General features: G+C 42.8%; 1 protein-coding gene across 1 annotated transcript; it reads left to right on the top strand.

Annotated features, from left to right (window-relative positions):
• The first annotated feature begins 10,474 nt into the window (after positions 1–10,474).
• On the top strand, positions 10,475–18,443 carry PRDX4 (peroxiredoxin 4). Its single transcript, XM_030956180.1, has 7 exons — positions 10,475–10,781; positions 12,539–12,656; positions 13,616–13,732; positions 14,281–14,403; positions 15,029–15,159; positions 16,732–16,766; positions 18,320–18,443. The coding sequence occupies exons 1-7, from the start codon at positions 10,490–10,492 to the stop codon at positions 18,368–18,370; spliced, it is 867 nt and encodes a 288-aa protein (XP_030812040.1). The 5' UTR covers positions 10,475–10,489; the 3' UTR covers positions 18,371–18,443.
• The last annotated feature ends 1,598 nt before the right edge of the window (positions 18,444–20,041 follow it).

The following is a 20,041-nucleotide window of genomic DNA, read 5'->3' as shown; positions in this document are numbered from 1 at the left end:
GCATGCCCATTTCAGTGGCAACTTAGCTTTTCAGAACATATCACAAGTTCTTCGAGATGTATACATAAAATCCGTAAAAATCCACCAGGATCTTGGGCACTGCTTTGCATGTATGAGGTGCTATCTGTAAAAGAATTCAATCAGAAAATTCATTACAAAATGTGAGAAATGGCCCAGAACCTCCAGTCTAGTGTATGCTGAAATTTATGAAGTGGTGTTAAGGGAAAATTGTTTCCAGAAGGCATCAGATAAGATAGCAAAGATAAAGACTTCCAAATAAGGAATTGGAAAACAGACACACACAGTGATGCCCAAAATATGCCTTTTTAATTCCAGGTACCAATGCTCTAGTTAACAGGTAGATCTGTATTCACTCACGTGAAGCGAGGTCAGGGATTAAAAATGTTCCTGCCCTGAAAACAGATATTATGAAGTATGTTAATAGCAATGGAGTATTCTCAACTGAGGAGGTGAAACTTTTCATTGGCAGAAAAATGCTTAATTTGAGTTTTTCACTGACACAGTTAGGTGTCTTTATATGTACATGTACATACAGAGGCCATGCAAGCTCATGGAGCATTGTAAAAACACAGGCCCTGAGTTTCTCAGTCTTTTTTATATTGAAAGGTGAAACAGCTAAGGTGGCACTATTTTCCTGCTGTGAAACACCCTCAAATGTTTCCTTTCACATGAAACATCTTTTGAGCTGGACCACTTAAGTCCCTGGGGCTACAGTCAGTACCACTAGGCAGTAAATGGTATCATTTACTGCAAAATTTGTGTACAAAATATCTCCCTCCACAGCACCCCAGAAGCCAGAAGGACACATGCACAATGAATATTTCAGGACTTAGAATTCATAAAGAAAGCAAAATTCAGAAACTATAGGTCCCAAACCCAACCACACTGGGACATTCACTGCAAAGAAACCGAGCTTGAATGAAGTTTCCAACTAATTAAAACCTAACAACCATAGCAATGCTTCCAGCTCTGCATGCTTCACTAAACTTTTAATTTTTTCCACTAACTTTCATTTCATATATTTCAGTAATATTTGTGTCTCTCGATGCATTGCTGATGCTCAGATTCAGTTCAGTTTTCCCAAGCCTTTATTCCATGCTAATTTCCTCGGTGCCTGAGTCAACCTTTCAGAGATGATGTTCCTCCAAACCCAAGCCTGGTCCAGCAGTTTTGGGATATTTAACCAGGGCAGCAGCATCCTCTGGGCTGAGTGGGAGCAGGGTAATGCCAGACTCCTCCTGGTGATGCCTGTAACCTCTTCTCCAGCCAGGCTCTGAAAACAGCCCTGACCCTGCTGCATCTCTCAGTAGCAGTTTTCTGCTGGGGAGGGCAGGCTGGAAGGAGCTGCTGGCCTCTCCCTCAGCCAGGAGAAGCCTGCAGGCACAGCAGGGCAGCTGTTCAGACCCCACACACTCTGCCCTTACACAAACCTCATGTAAGAACCACAACCAAACCTGACCCATGGCAAAAGGCTCCTCCTCATTCTGCTTTCTGCCACCCAAAGGCTGGGCACAGTTGTTCAGGAACATCATAGTATTTGCTTGTTTCCCAAAAATCTTCTCTTCAAAGGTCTCACAAGTACGTGGAAACTCGTCTTCCATTTAAAACAAGGCCTTCATGGAAACCCAGACATGTGAATCCTACATGCACACCAGGAACCAGATTGGTCCAAAGATCTCCAAGGCTCTTACTGCTACTGCTTTCCATCCTCCAACCTCTCAGCATCTGGGTTTAGCAACAACGCACAAAAGCTCAAGGCATAGGACTCACCATTTCTTCCTTCCATGCTTGGGGCTGTTATCTGGCTCACTGTGGGGAGTGAGGAAAGAGGGAACATTTTGGCTGGTGTGCTGGGGAGCAATCACTGCTGCCCAGCAGAGCTCATGCTCTTCCATTGTCAAAGCACTGCTGCCACCAACAGCAGGCTCCACACCACAAATGTTCAGGTAAAAAGCAAAACCTTTACAGCTTCTGAAAAACAGACAGCCCCTGTAGCTCCAGAAAGACAGACTTCTGTTTTTTTTGAGTGGGTGCAGAAGGATTTAGTACATTTACTGACCGGGCTATACATTCTGTCATCTGGAGCCTTCTGCCTACTCTTTATTTGCACTTTTTCAAAGAAACCCCTCTGTGAGGCAGGACATACTGGTGACAGTCTGTCCCTCACTCCACAATAACAGCCCTGCAGCAGCTCTCCTGCCTTTATCAGGAGCACCCAGGAGCAGCGAGATGGGAACAGGAATGCACCAAAGCACAAAGTGGCTTCACTGGGATTGTAATGAACCCCTGACCCTTAACAAACAACTGGGTAAATATGAACAGTGATTTGCTGTGTGACCTGCTCAAGTACCTCCAGGCAGCTGGCACAGCAAGCCGGTGACTCTCAAGGTGTGCTGCCGCTGCCTGGGGAGGAGCAGAGCACAAAGCTCATGGCCCAGCCAAGCCTTTCGGTATCAATGCCAACTTGCCACAAGTTTCTAGATGGCTTTCTAGTAAGAAAACTGAACAAATGTGAAGAGAGATACAGTATGGTAAATTAAGGTGCTATAGAATGTAATCTTATCCCCTAAAGAGTTGCAGCTGAGCCAATTACTAAAGATTAGGAGCAGGCCTGATGTTAACAGGCCGCAGCTGTAGCCAATAAGAAGAGTGTTATAAAAGAGTGGATTGAGAAGAACTGGAGTCAGTTGACTACTGTGAGGACAAGGAAGAGTCAGTGCCTAGAGGAGCTGCCTACAAGAAACATCAAGGAGGTATGAAACTCTGGTAATATGGAGCCCTTGCAATGTAATGACAATAGAACTCTTGCACTATAAGGGCAACACAAATGGATAACAAAAATTAAATTCACAAAGAGGTTGTGTCAGGTATTTTTAATGAGGCATTTTTAAATGAATTATTTCTTGCTAAACACTAGGAGGCTCCAGTTTGTTGGTAATGTGGCTGCAGACTCACCAGGACAAAAAGCATCATCTCAGGCCTCTGAGAAATAGCAGCAAATGTTACAAACGACCTTGAAGAGTGCTTTCCTACAGGATGATCAGGAGATACAGAATCTGACTTCTTTGGTTGGTTTTTTCTTTTAATGCTGCTTGTTTCATTTCCATTAAAAATACCATCTGGCAGAAAACTTATCTCAGAAATCAACATCCAGGTCCAAGAGAGGAACTCTGCTCCATGAACTATTCTGTGTTATCAGCTTTCTTAACTGGCAACTTCAGTTCACTCAATAGTTGCTCACAGCAACTATTTCAAAGCATAGGCTTGAGGAGTAATCCCTTGCAACAGCTATTTGTGCAGAAGGTCAACACATCATTTTATATATCTCAGCAACATTTACCACTTCAAAATCTTAGAAAGTTTTAAAATCTTATTTAAAGTAGGGAGAATTATTTGGCAGCACCTCCCACACAGTGAATGACAGAGATGACACAAATTTTGACAAGATAGCTGCAGTTGTGGAGTGGTTCAGAGAAACCCATCCCTGTGTCCAGGGGCAGGCTTTGGGTCATGCCTGGAGTGGCACAGGGAGCATTAACTGTGCTCATGCAGAAGTGTTATTTTATTTTCAGATTACACCCATTCCCCTTTTCATCACTTTAGACTCCATACTGAGGAAAATAGAGTATACTGGTTCTCATTCTTGTCTTATGATTTAGGTGTGCAAGTTGCACACTGTGCTTTATTTTAGGCTTCAGGAGCAGCAGAAAAAAGAAAAGCAGCTGCACCCAACTGTAGCAAGTATCAGTATTTTCTAAACATTTTTGTCCATATTTTGATTCTGTAATGGTGAATATGATTGTAGGGTATAAACATATAAATGCTTTGCACACAGGTAATATACTTCAAGTGTACTACCTATAGTGCCTATAACATCTTGAAATCCCTATGCTTGCACTTAAGAATTTGTAAATTTGCAAACTTCTCCAAAGGTCTAAGAATGATGCCTTCTTGAAAATAAGTAAACATGCAATAACAAATAAAACTCGTATCTATGTACCACGGGCTTTTTTTCCTTTAATCATGGGAAAACAACAGCACTACATTTCAAGTTTAGTTGTGGTTGATCAAATATTTGCTCTTGCACAGAGGCATGGCTTCCCAAGGCTACTTGGAAAGTTGGCAAATCAAAGCAGAGAAAGAGCTTTGACTCTAACAGGAGTTATTTTAGTATTAATGCAAAGTAATTTACAGTTTACTACACAGCTTATATGCTAAATTAGACTATTGGATTTATCTGAAGGATACTTAAGTCATATACTTATGGTCCAAGGAACACAAATATTGGGTCCACTTCGCTTCCAATTACTAAGACATTTTGCTTTGTAAGGAAATCTTTAGGTTGTTGCATTAGACCAAGCAGGCAAGCTGAAATAGCTGAACCTCTGAAATATTTGCAAAATTGAACTGGGATAGGTGAGGATGTTACCATAAAAAAGGTAAAGCCTTCACTTATTTACAGCAATTCTAAATGGAGCACAGAGATTTCTGAAAGAGCAGGGAAGAACCAGGGCCTGTGCACTCCACTTCAATTAAAGCAGAGATGATAGTTTCCTGGACTGCTTCCTAATCTCCCAGAAACTGTGCATAGCTAGCAAAAAAGGAAGCAGAAAAAAAAATCCAGTATTGATTTCAGTACTCCATAGTGAGCAGGTTAAAACTCATTTTCTCTTACACATCTTCACCTCTTACACCAGAGCTTTTATGGGGTTATTTTTTAATTTTTTTTTTCTTCCTATTTAAGAGATTTCAGTAGCATCACCAGCATCTTCACTCTGAGTTTATTTGATAAACTTTTTACTGAAAAATTATATAAGTTGTAAAAAGTTCACAGAAACTGGCATTGTTTGTGAGGACTGAATATAGATTTCAATTTGCATTTCCTACACCTGTGGACCTTGTATCTTAGAGAAGAAAATACCAGATCCCAGATTTTAGGGAATTTCAGACTCTTGGGGAATAGATGACTTCAGCTCTTTCCATCGGTATAACAAGCATTGTACTGCCATCTAGTGAGCAATGTAAAGGCAACTGACACATCAGGGTGCATAAATATTTCTCATCGCAAGCCATTTTTCTATTTCATAAGAACAAATAGGAGAGAATAGCAAATTTAGGTATGGAACACTGCTAGAAAACCGATAATAGAAAAAGCTTTGCAAGATAAAAGTGAAAAGGCGTAGGCAGGCCAGCATAAGAAGAGAAGTTGGGAGTTCTTTATGACCATGTTATCCCACCATCCTGGGAATGCAGCCCTCTCTCCTACACAGATCAAGGGATCACCCATGCTTCAGACAGTAGGGTCGATTTTTTGACAATAGCTAAATATTCCGTTTTCCTTCACTGCCCAAATGCAAGGCATGTAGCACACCCATCAGCTTGAGCTAATAAACATTAGCAACCTCTGTCTCCATTCTGGTTTGAGAATAGGAAATCAGGTTGCCGCAGGGCTTCTCTCCATCCATGAGGCTGTGGTTCAGACACCTGTGAGGACAAGACACAGCTTTGCTTTGTCTGAGCAGAGAGGTGACAAATTCTCCACCTTTTCCCAGAGGCTGACTGAGCTCAAGGCTTGGAGCAGAGTGCTCTAGGCTCAGCTCAGATCTGAGAAGGCAGAACCAAGGGTGGGACCCCAAGGGCAGGAGCCTGTGAATGTCACTGGTGGAGGTCACTGCCCTTGACATTGTGGGGTTACTGCTCTGAGGTGAAGGTCTGTCTTGCTCAGCACTACCAGACAAAGCCAAGGTGATCCTGGCTAGCAAGCTCCTGGCTGTGATGGCCTCAGGGCACAGCAGCAGCTCCAGACATCCAGCATTGGCTTTCCAGAGCAATTCCTCAAGTGTCCTTCACAGCTCACTGACTTGCAGAGAACAGCAGATGTCTAACAGGTGCTGTCAGCACTGACTTTCTCTGTCCTCATCAGTACAGCTGGCCAAAAATTGTGCTAGTGCACAAAGATGTTTTGGGCATTTCTTCAAATACAGACTTGTTAAAGGAAGAAGAAATGAGATAGAGCATAAACACACTTGTAACCCACCCCCAGGTGACAGCCAAAGGAAAACTGACGAGGTCCTACAAGGACTAAATGATTTGTCAACTCAAGAAGGTGGTTTCACAATGTTTGTTTTTATTCACAAACTTGCAGATTCTCTCAGCACTTACTTACAGAGGCAGAAGGAAGCTTGGAACAGAGGTGCTTTAGAAACCACACTCCCCCCTCACCCAGGGACTAGCAGCACCAACCACCCTTTGTTGCCAGGCTCAGTCAAACACATCAGTAACCTGCTCTGCCCTGCTCCTATCCCACAGCCCTGCGGGTTTTGACACCAATGACACAGGAAGCAGAGCTGCTGGAGGAGCAAGAAATGAAGCAGAACTTTTCTATGGCAGGTGTGTCTGCAGAGGAAAAACATAAATTCATCTCTAAACACTAATGCATTCCCCCAAGGTAGACTGCAGGAATAAACACATCTATGATGCTTCTATAGTATAAAGTGGCAGATTTTACAAAGTCTATGTTTATGTTTACTCAGTCATCCTGCTTCCACAAGCTGACAACACAAGCAGCAGTCAGAAGTCAGGATGCAGCTCCTGTTAAAGCAAATGACACCAACACCCAACACTTCTCAGCTTGATACACTTTTTCTTCAAGGCCCCTTTGCAGCCAGCACACACAGCTGACCCCACCAGTCTGGCCTTAGCAAGAGCCAGAGAAGTCTTCTCTAATTGTTCATTTTAATTATGGTCATTCTATTCCAATCCCTCTCACAAAACAGATGTTTTCTACCCTCCTTTCTCCAAAGTTGCCTATGCTATAGAATTTTTGTCATGCATGATGAGCAATGCAATATATTTGTTAAAATGTCCCTGTAAACCATGAGGAAGATAAAACCAACTACTAGTTTCACCAGCACAATATTGAACATCTGCTCCATCTGTTCCAGGAAACAGGTGATGGGTATCTTGCTACAATATATTACACTAATTTTTCCAAGATATTTTTATGTTTGGTCATTTAAATTGCAGTGAGGTATTTTATTACCACACAGAACATCCATAACCACTTTTAAACTGTGCCAGTAACCTAAATGACTCTCTGCTAACATAACTTCAGTGCCATCGTGGCAATGACATCCTGCCAGTATCCTGCCCTTTGCCAAAACTGAACCTTCCTCATGGGCCTGGACAGGGCATGACAGGAGGAACAGTGCCTGAGTGCAGTGGGGGAAAGGAAGGGTTGAAGAGATTTCCCTTTACACGTGCTGAGCCTTCCCAGCTTCAGCAGAGCTGTGTAACAGGGTGAAGGTAGCAGTGTTTCTCTTATCACATTTCAACAGCATCACTTAATATCACCAATTCAAACACAACAATCAGCATTCAGTCAAGTATTTAATCACTGGGAAAAGAAAGACTGCTGCCCATCTTCTCCATTTAGACTCTGAAGAGTGATATATATTTGGATTTCATAATGGATTCCATTTATGATTTTTTTCATTTTTAATCACTTACAGAAGTCCTGAGAGTACAGCATCAGCCAGAAAGTCTTTCTTGTTGCTCTTTTGAACTCCATTCCATGCCTATATACACTTAATCACAAATGAAACTCAAATTAGTGCTATTAAACTAACATTATATTCTGCAGATAAAACCCATTTTTGTCCTTCAGCATTTTCTCCAGTCATCAGAGGCCTGCTTTTTTTCCATTTTTACTGCATTGATTTTACTGCTTTTCTCTCTCATTTACAGATACCTGGGAATATCTTTCAACTGAAGGATGTTAACATTATGCAAAGTGCATACCTTGCAACTGCTCTTTTTTTTTTCTAACCTTACTGTGTGTCTACCTTTCAAACCACTGTCATTTCTTACAGCTCAAAACATCAGCACAAAGAAAAGAGCAGGGCCAGCCAAAATAACTTTGTCTGTGAACTCACAGAGGCCATGACTGTCACTTTTCTTATAAGCACTGAGATTGAGGAAAGCTTCATATTAAATTCAGTGCTACTAGAGTTAGACCATGTAAAACAGTAATCTATCAACACATTTTAGCAAGCTTAAACGTAAAGCTCATGTGACTCTGAGATCAGTGGGAATACACAGATTGTTTAAGTGCTTTTTTCCACCACAGTCAGAGTGCTTAACATGAGCAAACAGGTTTTCTTCATCCTCTTTTTAATGACTTGACCTTGATAGGGGAGGGTGTCAAACTCAAACAGCAGCACTGAAAATAACAGGTTTTATCCTGCTTTCAACACCTGGAGAGGTATAGACAGAGAATAGCCACCACCAACTCCCTGTGAAAAAAAACAGGACAAGGGGATCTCATGTGCCATCAAGTCCATTTCCCCTTTAGGCAGACATTTAATACAATTTTTTTATAATTCCACACATGCTGATCAAGCCTGGTAAACATGCAGGTGTTTTGCTTCTGTATTCATGAGAGGGCTGTCCCAGAGCCTTACACTTCTGACCCTCAGTAATCTTCAATTCCTTCCTTCAGGTGGGCCCAAGGAAGATTATTACTGTGGCAGTAAGGATATGAGTGGCATGACCCTAACTTGTAGAACCTAGAGTGGAACTTAAAGGCAAATACCACAAGAGATGGGAAAGAAAAGGAGACCTTTCTGGAGAGAAGTCCAAGCTTTGGGAGAAAAGAACACTAACATCATAGGTTAAGAAATCCAAGCATGCCTGCAAGATATTGTTTCTCCCACTCCTGTGAATTTAATTCTGTGAAGTATCTTTCTAAAGAGTGAAATCTGTTACCAGATTTCCAGGAAACCAGAAAAATATTAGGACATTTTCAAGGCAAAATGCATAATCACAGGTGCCTTGCTAATCCTTTTCTTCTTTTACAGAGCCTTTATTCTTTGAAAATGACCCTCAGCATATTCTTTTGCCTCTGCTCTTTACATGTCTGTTCTGTATCATTTGAGGGAAAAAAAAAAAAAGAGAAATTGTACCATCCATTGTGGCACAGGTACCACAGCATCCTGAAGCATTTATCACAAATCCTCTGCAGAGACAGGCTGCAATGCAAACATTCCTGACATTGTCAGTCTGGAGAGCTGTTACTGGACCACCAGTTGTCCCAGAGTATGGATGGCATCCACACTGCTCAAAGCACAAAAGGTCAACACTTTTGATAAGGGACAGCTTCAGCTCTTCCACACCCTTATTTTTAAGGACCCTGGATACAATTTAAGTGATATACTTGACAGATGACCTGACCTGTCCCTGTCTAATGGGTATGCCTAGTTCAACCAGAAATTGTTCTGTAAAGCCTTACCAACTGCTTGTCAAAGCCTACTTACTGTCTTCAAAATCTTATTAAATACACTGTGGAATTACAGTCTGTCTATGCTTATCTGTGACATATGTAACTGTTTTGTGATATGAGCCACAATCTACTCAGCACTGGGAAAAATGACCTCTCACTAAGCAAACTTGAACCAAGGCATCTGGGTCACAGAGATGATCACAGTGCTGGAGCATCTCTTCTGCAAACCTTGAGGTTGCTCAGCCTGGAGAAGAGAAGGCTCCAGGGTGGCCTTAGAGCATCCTTACTGAAGGGGGCTTATAAGAAAGACGGGGACAGACATTTTAGCAGGGCCTATTGTGACAGGACAAGGAATAATGGTTTCAAATACAAAACACTGGCACAGGTTGACCAGAGGTGGATGGCCCAACCCTGGAAACATTCAAGGTCAGGCTGGACAGGGCTGTGAGAAACCCAATCTAGCTGAAAATGACCTTGCCATTGGAGGGGCATTAGAATAGATTATCTTTAAAGGTCCCTTCTGTGAATTAAGGCACTTAGTATTTAATTTCTGTCTAGCCATACTCTTCCACAGTCACCACGTGCACTACATGGTGCCCATTCACGAGTTGCTGCCGAGCTGGCACCAATTCAAGGTTTTGGGTCTGAGGCAGTACCCTTTCCTGCATTTCCTGTATTCATGAGGCCAGAATGCACAATCTGCATTTGGCACAGCTGGCTATGACCGCGAGTGGTGTCGTGCCCACAGAACCCGCGCTGCCACAGATGAGCGATGATAGCAGACGGGGAGCCTCTCACAATCAGCTTCCTTCTGCAATCACTCGGATACGTGCGCGCTCTCTCTGCACACACACGCGTTCTTTTCCCGTTTCTCTACACACGTACATCGTTCCCCGTTTCCTCCGAGGCCGGAGGACGAGTCCGCAGCCCGGCCGGCACTGCCGCGCTCAGCGCCCGCCCCAGGGCAGGGCAGGGCCCGGGGTGGCTGTGCCGGGATGGGGTTCCCGTGCCGGGATGGGGTTCCCGTGCCGGACCCGGGCTGGCCGTGATCTGCCACAGGGTGGCTGTACTGCGCCCCGGGGTGGCTGTGCTGTGCCCCGGGGTGGCTGTACAGAGCCCAGCCCCTCAGGCCCTCGCTCGCCTCCCTGAGCCCCGGCCTGGCCCGGCCAATGCGGCGGGAGTGTGGCCATGTGCGGGCCAAGCTCCTCCCCGCCGCCGCCGCCCCTCGCCGCGCCGCGGGGACGTGCAGCGGCTCGGCGGGCCATGGAGGCGGGCGGCGGGGCCGGGGCCCGGTGCCCCGCGCTGCTGCTGCTCCTGCTGGCGGCGGCGCTGGGAGGCGAGGCGGAGGCGGAGGAGCCGCGGCCGGCGCGGCAGCGCGGGGACGAGCAGTGCCATTACTACGCGGGCGGGCAGGTGTACCCCGGGGAGGCGGCCCGGCTGCCCGTCTCCGACCACTCGCTGCACCTCAGCCAGGCCAAGAGTAGGTGCCGGGCGCGGCCGGGGCTGCGGGGAGCGCCGGGGCCGGGGCCGGGGCGGGGATGTGCCCGCAGTGCGCTCGGGGCTGCGGAGCGGGGCGGCGGCGGCGGCAGCAGCGCCACGTCAGGCGGAGCGCGGGGGCTCCCGGGCCCTTCCCGTCCTCAGCCCGCTCTGGCTGCGGCCTCCGGGCGGCCTCGGCCGCTGGGGGAGAGGGGAGGACGGGGAGGGCCGGCTCCTTCCAGAGCTGCATCCCCATCGTGGTCACCGCCGCCGCCTCACGGGTGTCCAGCGAGGTCCGCGGTTCCAGAAATGGCGAACGAGTTCAGGGAAGCGCTTCGTGGGATCCACAGGAATGTTCTGCTTTCACAGTGCGATCTGAAACAATGAACGGGCGCCCCTCGTAACCCGCCGCCACCGCGCTGCCCTTGGCGCTGCCTTTGTGGCTGTGCTCTGATGCGCTTTCAGTGCTTTCCGTGACAGGCGTGGGGCAAACACCGTAAATGGCATCGCTGGGAGATGTTCAGGGACACTGCTCAAAGTCCCGTCCTGCAGGGCACAGAGTACAGAGAGATCACACAGATATTATCTTCAATTTGAAATCCTTTTCCATTACTGAACCAGGGCATATGTTCTGTTTTAAATGTTTGCAAGCAGATGCTACCAAAAAAAAAAAAAAAAAAAAAAAAAAAACCAAAGGAAAATCAGCCAAGATATTTGTAACCGATGCTGTTTGGGTTTTTCTCCCTTTGCAATGTAATTTATTACAAACAGATGTTTATAACTGCAAAAACAGCTACCTTAATTTAGAAGGGGGTCAAGATATACAGTATTTCATTAAATATCTTTTCCTTCTCCCTCCTAGTCTGAAGGTTGTTGTTATACATCCTTGCTAACTGTATTCTGCAGCTGTGGGTCATCCTAAGAAAAGGAGAGCCAAACAATTCAGGCATCGTCCAGATAATATTTAAGATTCCATATATTTTTCTCAGAAGCTTTTCCCTAATTTGCTGGAGCTGTATGTCAGTGTCCTTGACATGGCAAGTGTATTCAGACCACCTTGTAATCCAGCATACCCTATCCTTTGTCTCAGAATTCGCAGTGATATGAAAATAGAACCTGGCAGATAAATTTTTAATATTTTAAATTCAAGGTTAATCCCATCTGATAGGAATAGTAAATATATTTCATGCTTTTCAACTGGATTTTTTTTAAAACACAGCTATCTTCAAGTTAAAATTTGCTTAGGAGTTGTAATTTAAGAAACATATGCTGCATTTTTAGGCATTTGCCACAACCATGTTGTGGCATGTATTTTTTGTGGACCAGAATTCCAGACAGGTTTCCATGGTTAAAAAGTAGCAAAGTGAGTTTGAACTATCTTGTGCTTCTGGTTCCCAACAGCTATTTTTAACGGAGCAATGAGAGTACCTGCAGTATTAAAGAGCTTTCCCCTTCAGTCTAGCAGGTGCCCTGAGCTGGCAGTGCATGCAGGGTTTGTTCAGTCAGCCCAGATAAGGTTTGTGTAGCCTTGATTATCAGTGATCAGCAGGGCACAAGTTGGTCAAATTATTTACTTTGTGTGTGTACTAAAGCCTTCATTTCTTCATCATTCTGTACCCCCCTGTTTAAAAAGCAGTTTCATCTTGGAACTGTGCTGCAGGTTGTTTTTCAAGCAAAAGGAAGAACAGCTGTCCTTGGGCAGCTTGGTTTGAACACAGGTGTTATACTCTGACTTTTAATTCAATGTTCTTTGCATTTCAGTCTCCAAGCCAGCACCTTACTGGGAGGGAACAGCAGTCATTAATGGAGAGTTTAAAGAGCTGAAGCTAACAGATTATGAAGGAAAATATCTTGTCTTCTTCTTCTATCCTCTTGACTTGTAAGTAGGAACACTGTAGGATACTACTAAGTGCAGCTACACTAGATTCATAATTCATTAATTCTTCTCTTTTTTGAGGTCTTGTATTTTTTGTTTGGTAAGAATTTAGGAGAGAAGAAAGGAGTGACAGAAGAAGATATATTCTTTGCATTTGTTTTCTCATCATGCATTGGTAAAATTGCAACACAGTCTTTATCCTAGTAACTGTGTCCACTAATTTGTGTCTCCACACAAAACAAACAACTTTGTAGTTACCCAGTTAGGCAGAGTCTATGTTCTGTTTCGTGCTGTAAATCAGTGCTGCAAGTAGAAGAGAGCATCATTTCTAGAATATATATAATATATCCAAGAGGTGGCATTTTCCCTTTAAGCTTGTCCCATAACATCCTGTGAGCACTTGACATTAACCTCTTTTATTTAGAATGCAGAAACTTTACTGACTGAGTGAAAACATCTCTGCTTTTTAAAGGACAATCCCATTCTTTTCCACAAAATGAAGATAAGAGGACAGAGATGCATAACTACTTTTAATAGTATATCATCATTAGCTTTACTGCTTTAGTTCTTCTGTAATAGAAAAAATTGAAGACAAATTAGTTAAAAGTTGTAGATTTGCACAGTAACCACAAATTATAGTATGATCCTCTGAAAAAATTGGCTTAGAGTGATTAAATTCAGCCACATTTGTAAAGTCTAAAAGAAAGTAACTGTACAAGCTCTGAATCCAGATTGTAAAATAACCATAGATTTATAGTCTTCAGAAATAATCCATTTGTAACAAAGCTGGAGTCAGAGGGTGGAGGATTCGTCAAGCAGCGTTTTGGTTAAATACTTGAAAGAGCAATAAAAATAAGCAAAAGCTGAAATAATTTATTATAAATACACCATTTTAAGTTAGGCAGAGAATTTACTGACTTTCTCATGAAATTTTGTCTTTTATCTTGTCTTCAATCATCCAGTACATTTGTCTGTCCAACTGAGATAATTGCCTTCAGTGACCGAATTGAAGAATTCAGAGCAATAAATACTGAAGTAGTAGCATGTTCTGTGGACTCAAAATTCACTCACTTAGCATGGTATGTATCTTTCTCATGTCTTTCACTAAACATTATTCATAGTTCCAACTTAGCAGAAGAACAGTACTCCCCAGATTTTTAGCCTGTGGAGGTAAATCATAATGTGTGAAAGTGTGATGCTATTGACACAAATGTTTAAAGTAAATTTTAACCTAGTGTGTGAAAGTACCTTTATTTTTTAAGCTTGTTTAATGTCTATTGCAATATGTTGTGTCTCAGTCCAAAAAATACTACTAATACAAAAAGAAAGTATTAAGGAAACTGTCAGGAAATGCTTCACTTGTCCCAGTTCATGAGCACATTGGCATAAAGCAAATGCAACTGATAAGAAAAAGGTCATCATTAAAAGATGTTGCCAAAACTGCAGAAGATCTACTGAACATTTTGTTCAAGCCACAAATACTGTTCATCTCCTTTGTGTGCAGAACAGAAAAAATGTCACTTGCAGTAAAGCCTTCTGTCCATACTGATGTGGTTTGTGATTTCTGACTTGTATAGGGAATAGAAATCTGTATGAGAAATACATCTATATTTCCTTTCCTTCAAAGGATTAATACTCCTCGTAAACAAGGAGGACTTGGACCAATGAAGATTCCCCTTCTTTCTGATCTGACACACCAGATTTCAAAGGATTATGGAGTGTATCTGGAAGATCAAGGACATACACTCAGGTATTTCACTGGGTTGCAGTTTGCTTGGGTTTTTGCTGGGGCTAATACTTCCTGCTTTATATTTAAAGAAGCATTTGAAGTTTTTCTTTTAGAGCAGCTTTTACTTGGGGATTCATAGCAAGTAGCTAATATTGAAGAACACAAAAAGTGTAGTCATAATGAGTCAGAAGAGGGGTCAAGGTTAATATCCTGTTTAACAGCAGACATCAGTAGATACCTAGGGCACTGCAAATGTGCAGGATTCCCCAGAACTGCAGCTGCTCAGGGACCTCCCAAGTCCAGGTGGAGTCAAGACTAAGATTACCTGAAGAGATACATTTGCCTAAAACTGAATAGTTTCTTTGGGGATCCCTGTAATGCCATAGCATCTGCAGCATCCCCTGGCAGGGCCTGGCAGAGCTTAGCTCTATGTTAGTTCTGCAAAGAAGTTTATTTTTTTGGTTTTAACTGGAGCTCAGCTCAAGTCCTCTGATACCCAGGTAAAGAAGAGTAAGTGACTGGTGGTGGGTATTACATGGTGTTTGCAAAAATAAAATTCCTCCCATCCAGCAGACATAAAATAAAGTATGAAAACACCACTATTATTAATTCTGTTTCCTAACACACACACTTTTTCTACCCACAGAGGCCTTTTCATTATTGACAATAAGAGAATCCTTCGACAGATCACAATGAATGACCTTCCTGTTGGGAGATCAGTGGATGAAACACTTCGTTTAGTGCAAGCATTCCAGTACACAGACAAACATGGAGAAGGTGCTTTTAACTATTGCCATATTGAAGATTGTTTTACTTACCCTGGAAGCTGTATTAGCTTTTGGAGGAAAGATGCTCAGTAGCATTAAGGACTGGCCTCATACAGTGACTGAAGTGCTTGGATTGCCCTGTTTGATTCCGTGGTCCCAGTCCTTAGGTTGATTCTAGAATAGTAATTTACATTTTGTTTCACATCTGTGAGAATGAGAGCATAAAGCATTCTTCTAGTCTGAATTTTGGCATGATGTACCATGTGTCACAAGCATAAATTTGTACAAAATATAAGGCTGTGTAGAATGTGGCCCAATATTTCAGTACATTTTTGCATACTAAAATAGTGGAGATGCAGGCCATCCTTGTCCTGTGCTATTCAGTGAGGACCTGTGACAACTAATTGAGAATGTTTCATGTCAAGATACATGGTGATGCTGGGGAAATTATAGCACCATTACTTGTGTTTTCTGTATAAGTGCTGTGTGATCATCTTTCCCCAAAAAAGAAATTTTACTGTCTTCAGTTCATTACTTTGTATCAAGAATTCTTATTCCTCCAGTTCAAGCATGGGGTGAACTTTTTGACATTTCTTTAAATAACTCATTTGAAGATTTGTTTAGGTATGAATACACATTTAGCAACTTAACTTCCAGTTCAACTCAATGTCTCCAAGCATTTGAAAGTACCTTTATATGAAGGTACAAATCGTTATTCTGCAGTGCTATACAGACTTGAAAAAACAGATGTTGATACTTAGGCTATGCACATCTGACTAAGGAAGTTTCCCCACATTTAGTGCAAAGCCAGCTTACAGAATGTTGATTTGCAGTGTTTCCAGAATACCACTTTTTTTTTCCCAGCTTTTACATGAATGTTGAGGAGAGCCTCTGTAGACACCTCATTGGTTTCTTTGCACAGATTAACAGTTCTCCACAATTCCTACTAGCATGTGGGGCATTTTGTCTGCCAACCTGTCTTAAAGCAGTGTAATATGACATAACTGAAGCCTCAGAGGGAGAGCTCTGAATAGATGAGAGCTTTACTCCAGAATATGCAGCTGTTCAGGTGGTCCCAGGGCTCCCAGCCACACTGTGGTAAGCACATGCTGCAATCCCTTTGCTCCTAAGCAAGGTTACAAATAAAATTAGTGTCTTGTGAAATCTTTGAACTGATCTCTTTGCTAAAAAATGCTCCTGGTTTTGGTTTTAAAGAAAGAAAGGTAGGTCTCTATGTAGTCACCTGAATTTTACTTCAAAACTTCTGTTTTACTAAAATAGGTGTTCATTCTCAGATACTGTACTGCCAAGTACTTCATGTAGAAGGGCACAGAAATTAAACTAAGGCATAGGCATCCATCCAGAGATTTGCAGTTTGCAGGTAACTGAGTGCTGGGTGGTGTCAGGTGTAAACTGCTCAGTCACCATCCCATGTGTAAAGAAAACTGCACATTTAATAGTTTCAGATATTGACATGTGACACTTCATGGTGTTTTACTTTAAGGTCAGAAAGAGAATATTAAGGACACAAAAGTCTGTGTGTGTAAAAATACTTGAGCTAACCTTGTCCCTTTTTTTTCAGTTTGCCCTGCGGGTTGGAAGCCTGGCAGTGAAACAGTAAGTCACTGTTTATATTAACATGCATGTAGTACTAACAAGCACTCAGTTACATTTCTACTAGAGCCAAATCCAAAATCTCAACAACTTCCAGTGAGAAGGTATGAGTAATATCACATTATTAAACTTACACCATTTGGATTACTATTGATTTCATTAGGGGAGTGTTTTCCTCACACTAGACATCTCCCAGTTGTTTCAAACTCCTGGTGTGTGAACAAAATTCGCTTGTCCAGCAGTGACTTTGTGATGAAGAACTTTTTCCTGTTAACACCTGATGAGGGAAAGTTCGAAACTCTTGAGTTTGTTGTATCTTCTTGGTTATTTGTCTATATAAATTCTTGGTGGTTCTTACTGCAGATCCTGGGCACTAAAAAACGACACACAGAAGTTCCCAGGCTGCTGTGCTATGTGCCAGAGCCAGTGCCACCATCAGCACTCCAGCAGGGAGCACTGCTTTGCTGTGCAATTCCCCTCCCTTCTTTGCTACTCCTGGGCTCCATGTGACTGGAGGCAGAGGAGCCAGAGTTCACATAAACACTCACTGAACTTGTTTGTGTTCCCTGGCCCAGAGCAAGCCTCAGCAGAATAATGAAACTTTCACCAGAGGTCTGAGCTGCCTCACTCAGATGAGATCACTGTCAGTTGAGCGTGTGGCTTCCTTCTGAACTATCTGGTGATGACAGAGTACTGTTGTTAAAGAGCTGGCTCAACAAAAAACAGGTCCCAGCAGCCTCTAAGCAGAGTTAGTGAGCATTGTACTTGATAGTAAAAACTGGTGGAATGTTAAACCATGTTTCTTTGCTGGATGAGGAAGTTTCCTAGGATGACTTGAGCCTGGGAGTCAATTTTTTCAAGCTAGCAGAGGAGTATCATAATGGGGGAAGCTGGATATTTAAGACTGTAAAATGAAAGAGGGTGGGCTGGCCCAACATTTGTATTTTGGCACTGAAAAGTTCTGCCCTCCATGACTAGGATCACCTATATAACATGACTGATATATTTTCTAACAGCCTTACAATGCTGATGCTAACAGCTCCAACACTGCCAGTTTAGTAATGTAAAGCAGTACATAAGCATTCTTCACCTCCTCTGTGCAAAAGATGCAGACAGTAGTGGAGTAGTTGAAAAAGCCTTTCTCAAAGATGTAGTCATGCCTTCTAAATGTGTTTGATTTAATTAGATCAAACCAGAGGAAGCCATGAGAGTGTGGTGGCCAAGGGAAGAACTGTAAGTAAATTCTGAGCCTCTAGATTACAGATACTAATTTACCAAAATATCTTGCTTTTGGGGCAAGCTGTCAAAATTCTTCCTTTGGTAGGCTGCACTCTCTCATGCCTCAGTTGGTTGAATCTCTCTGCTGCTGCTGTTAGGTACCTTTAGAGATGAACAGTAATCTAGCAGCAAATCAACTGATAAATTACTCTTCAGTGTTGCAAGTGAGTTGGCAGTAGCATCTTACTGTGAAATACTGTGCTTTTCTGGCTTTATAGTTTGCTATGTTTTCATGGCTTTGGTTTTTGACTAACATTTTCATTTTCTTTCTTGCACAGATAATTCCAGATCCAGCTGGAAAACTGAAGTATTTTGATAAACTAAACTGAGGCTCACTTCTGTTGAATTCAATAGGTCACATTCAACTTGATTTTTGCCAATAAAATTTCATTAATTTTGGTACTTTTGTGAGTTTGATATGTTTAATATGTAACAGCAGTAAAACATTAAAGGGCTCATTGTTTAAACAGATGTCTAACCTGTGTGAAGCACAGGTATCTCATTAGTTATCAGAGAATATTCTTATGAAATACATGTTTTCTCTTTAGGTGGTATTTAAATGCTCAGTCTTCCCCGAATCCATTTAGCAACTTATGCTTAGATTCATGACTTTTGCTATTAATGGATTTTTTAATTTCTGCAAAAGTCTTGTGTGTTTGGGTGTGTTTGGTCACATCCTAGAAACTACAGCTAGAAAAGAGCCACTTGGTTGTGGTACATTTGTCTGTAGTCCAGTGGCAATAGCAGCTAACTTAAAAGCCAGGAATAAGTTACAGTTGCTGAATTAAATGTGTAAAGCTTGAAAACATTTTTCAACTACTAAGAACATACCCTACACTATATAAATCAGTACATCTGCAGTGCAAAACCCACACCTCTACCAGTTCATGTGATTCAAGGGCTGAATCAGTAAATTTTTCCGTGCTTAAATTTGTAGTGTATTTGCTGATAAGATTGATTCTGTTTCACATTTTCTGAGTTTTGTCCCTGTCCCTATACTGTTAAGAGATGGATGTGGGGGATAGTGTCCTGTGCCAATCCAATCCCTAACTGTTGCTCCTAGTTTTAAGGGCATAGCTGTAGTCTTTCCTGAGATAAGTACTGACATGTGATCATCAGAAACTCTTGTGGCTGATGGACAAGAATTTCTTCTTTCAAGTGAAAAGAACATCTCCACGTAAGACATACTTGTGTGCACTGGAGAACCCTTTCCTGAGGATGTCATCTTGCTTCTTCCCACCTCTTCCTGTTTTTGACACAGTATTCTAAATTCTGTGCAACTGGAAAAACAGCAACTGAAATGTGTGATCCTTTTCACCAGGGTCATCGTTGAAAAGTCAACAGGCACCTTCCATCTCCAATCTGCACCACTACATTATTACTCTTGGTTGGATCCCACCTGCCTGAGAACTCACTTCCCCTTCCCTCACCAGACCATACAATTCCCTGCCTTATACATAGACCCTTCACTACAGTTCTGCAGAACCAGGCCAGGACTTGCATTTGCCCTGTGAAGTTACATGATTTTGTGGGCTTGGGTGAGTAGTGAGCAGCTCTCCCTGTTGGTCACTGCAGACACAGAGCAGGAACAGCTGCTTCCTTCTCTTCAGCTCTGATACAAATAACACCCATGCGATGCCACGGGCCGAGGGAACCACAGCCAGGGCAAGCAGAGCTTCCCTGAGCCTCAGCCTCCCTGTTCCTGTGAGGGCTGGGGAAGGGAGTGCCTCATCCCATCCAGAGGGTAACAGAGGCAGAACGGGATCAATGCCAAACCCCAAAGGCTCCTGCTGTGCTGCTCCAGCCTGTGACAGCAAAGACCAGAGGGCAGCTTGTAGAGAGAGGTGCCTTCTCACATGACTAGGATGTAAATCACCTTAAATTTTACTCTGGATTCTGTTTACATCAACCCTGAAGCACCAAGAACATGACACAGCATGTTAAAATAACCCCAAGCCACTGCAGCATGAGAAATGTGGGCCCAACTATCCCATGGACAT

Source organism: Camarhynchus parvulus, chromosome 1, assembly GCF_901933205.1.
Source record: "Camarhynchus parvulus chromosome 1, STF_HiC, whole genome shotgun sequence".
NCBI lineage: Eukaryota > Metazoa > Chordata > Aves > Passeriformes > Thraupidae > Camarhynchus > Camarhynchus parvulus.
The sequence above is the reverse complement of the archived record's forward strand: the minus strand, read 5'-3'. Positions and strand labels throughout refer to the sequence as shown.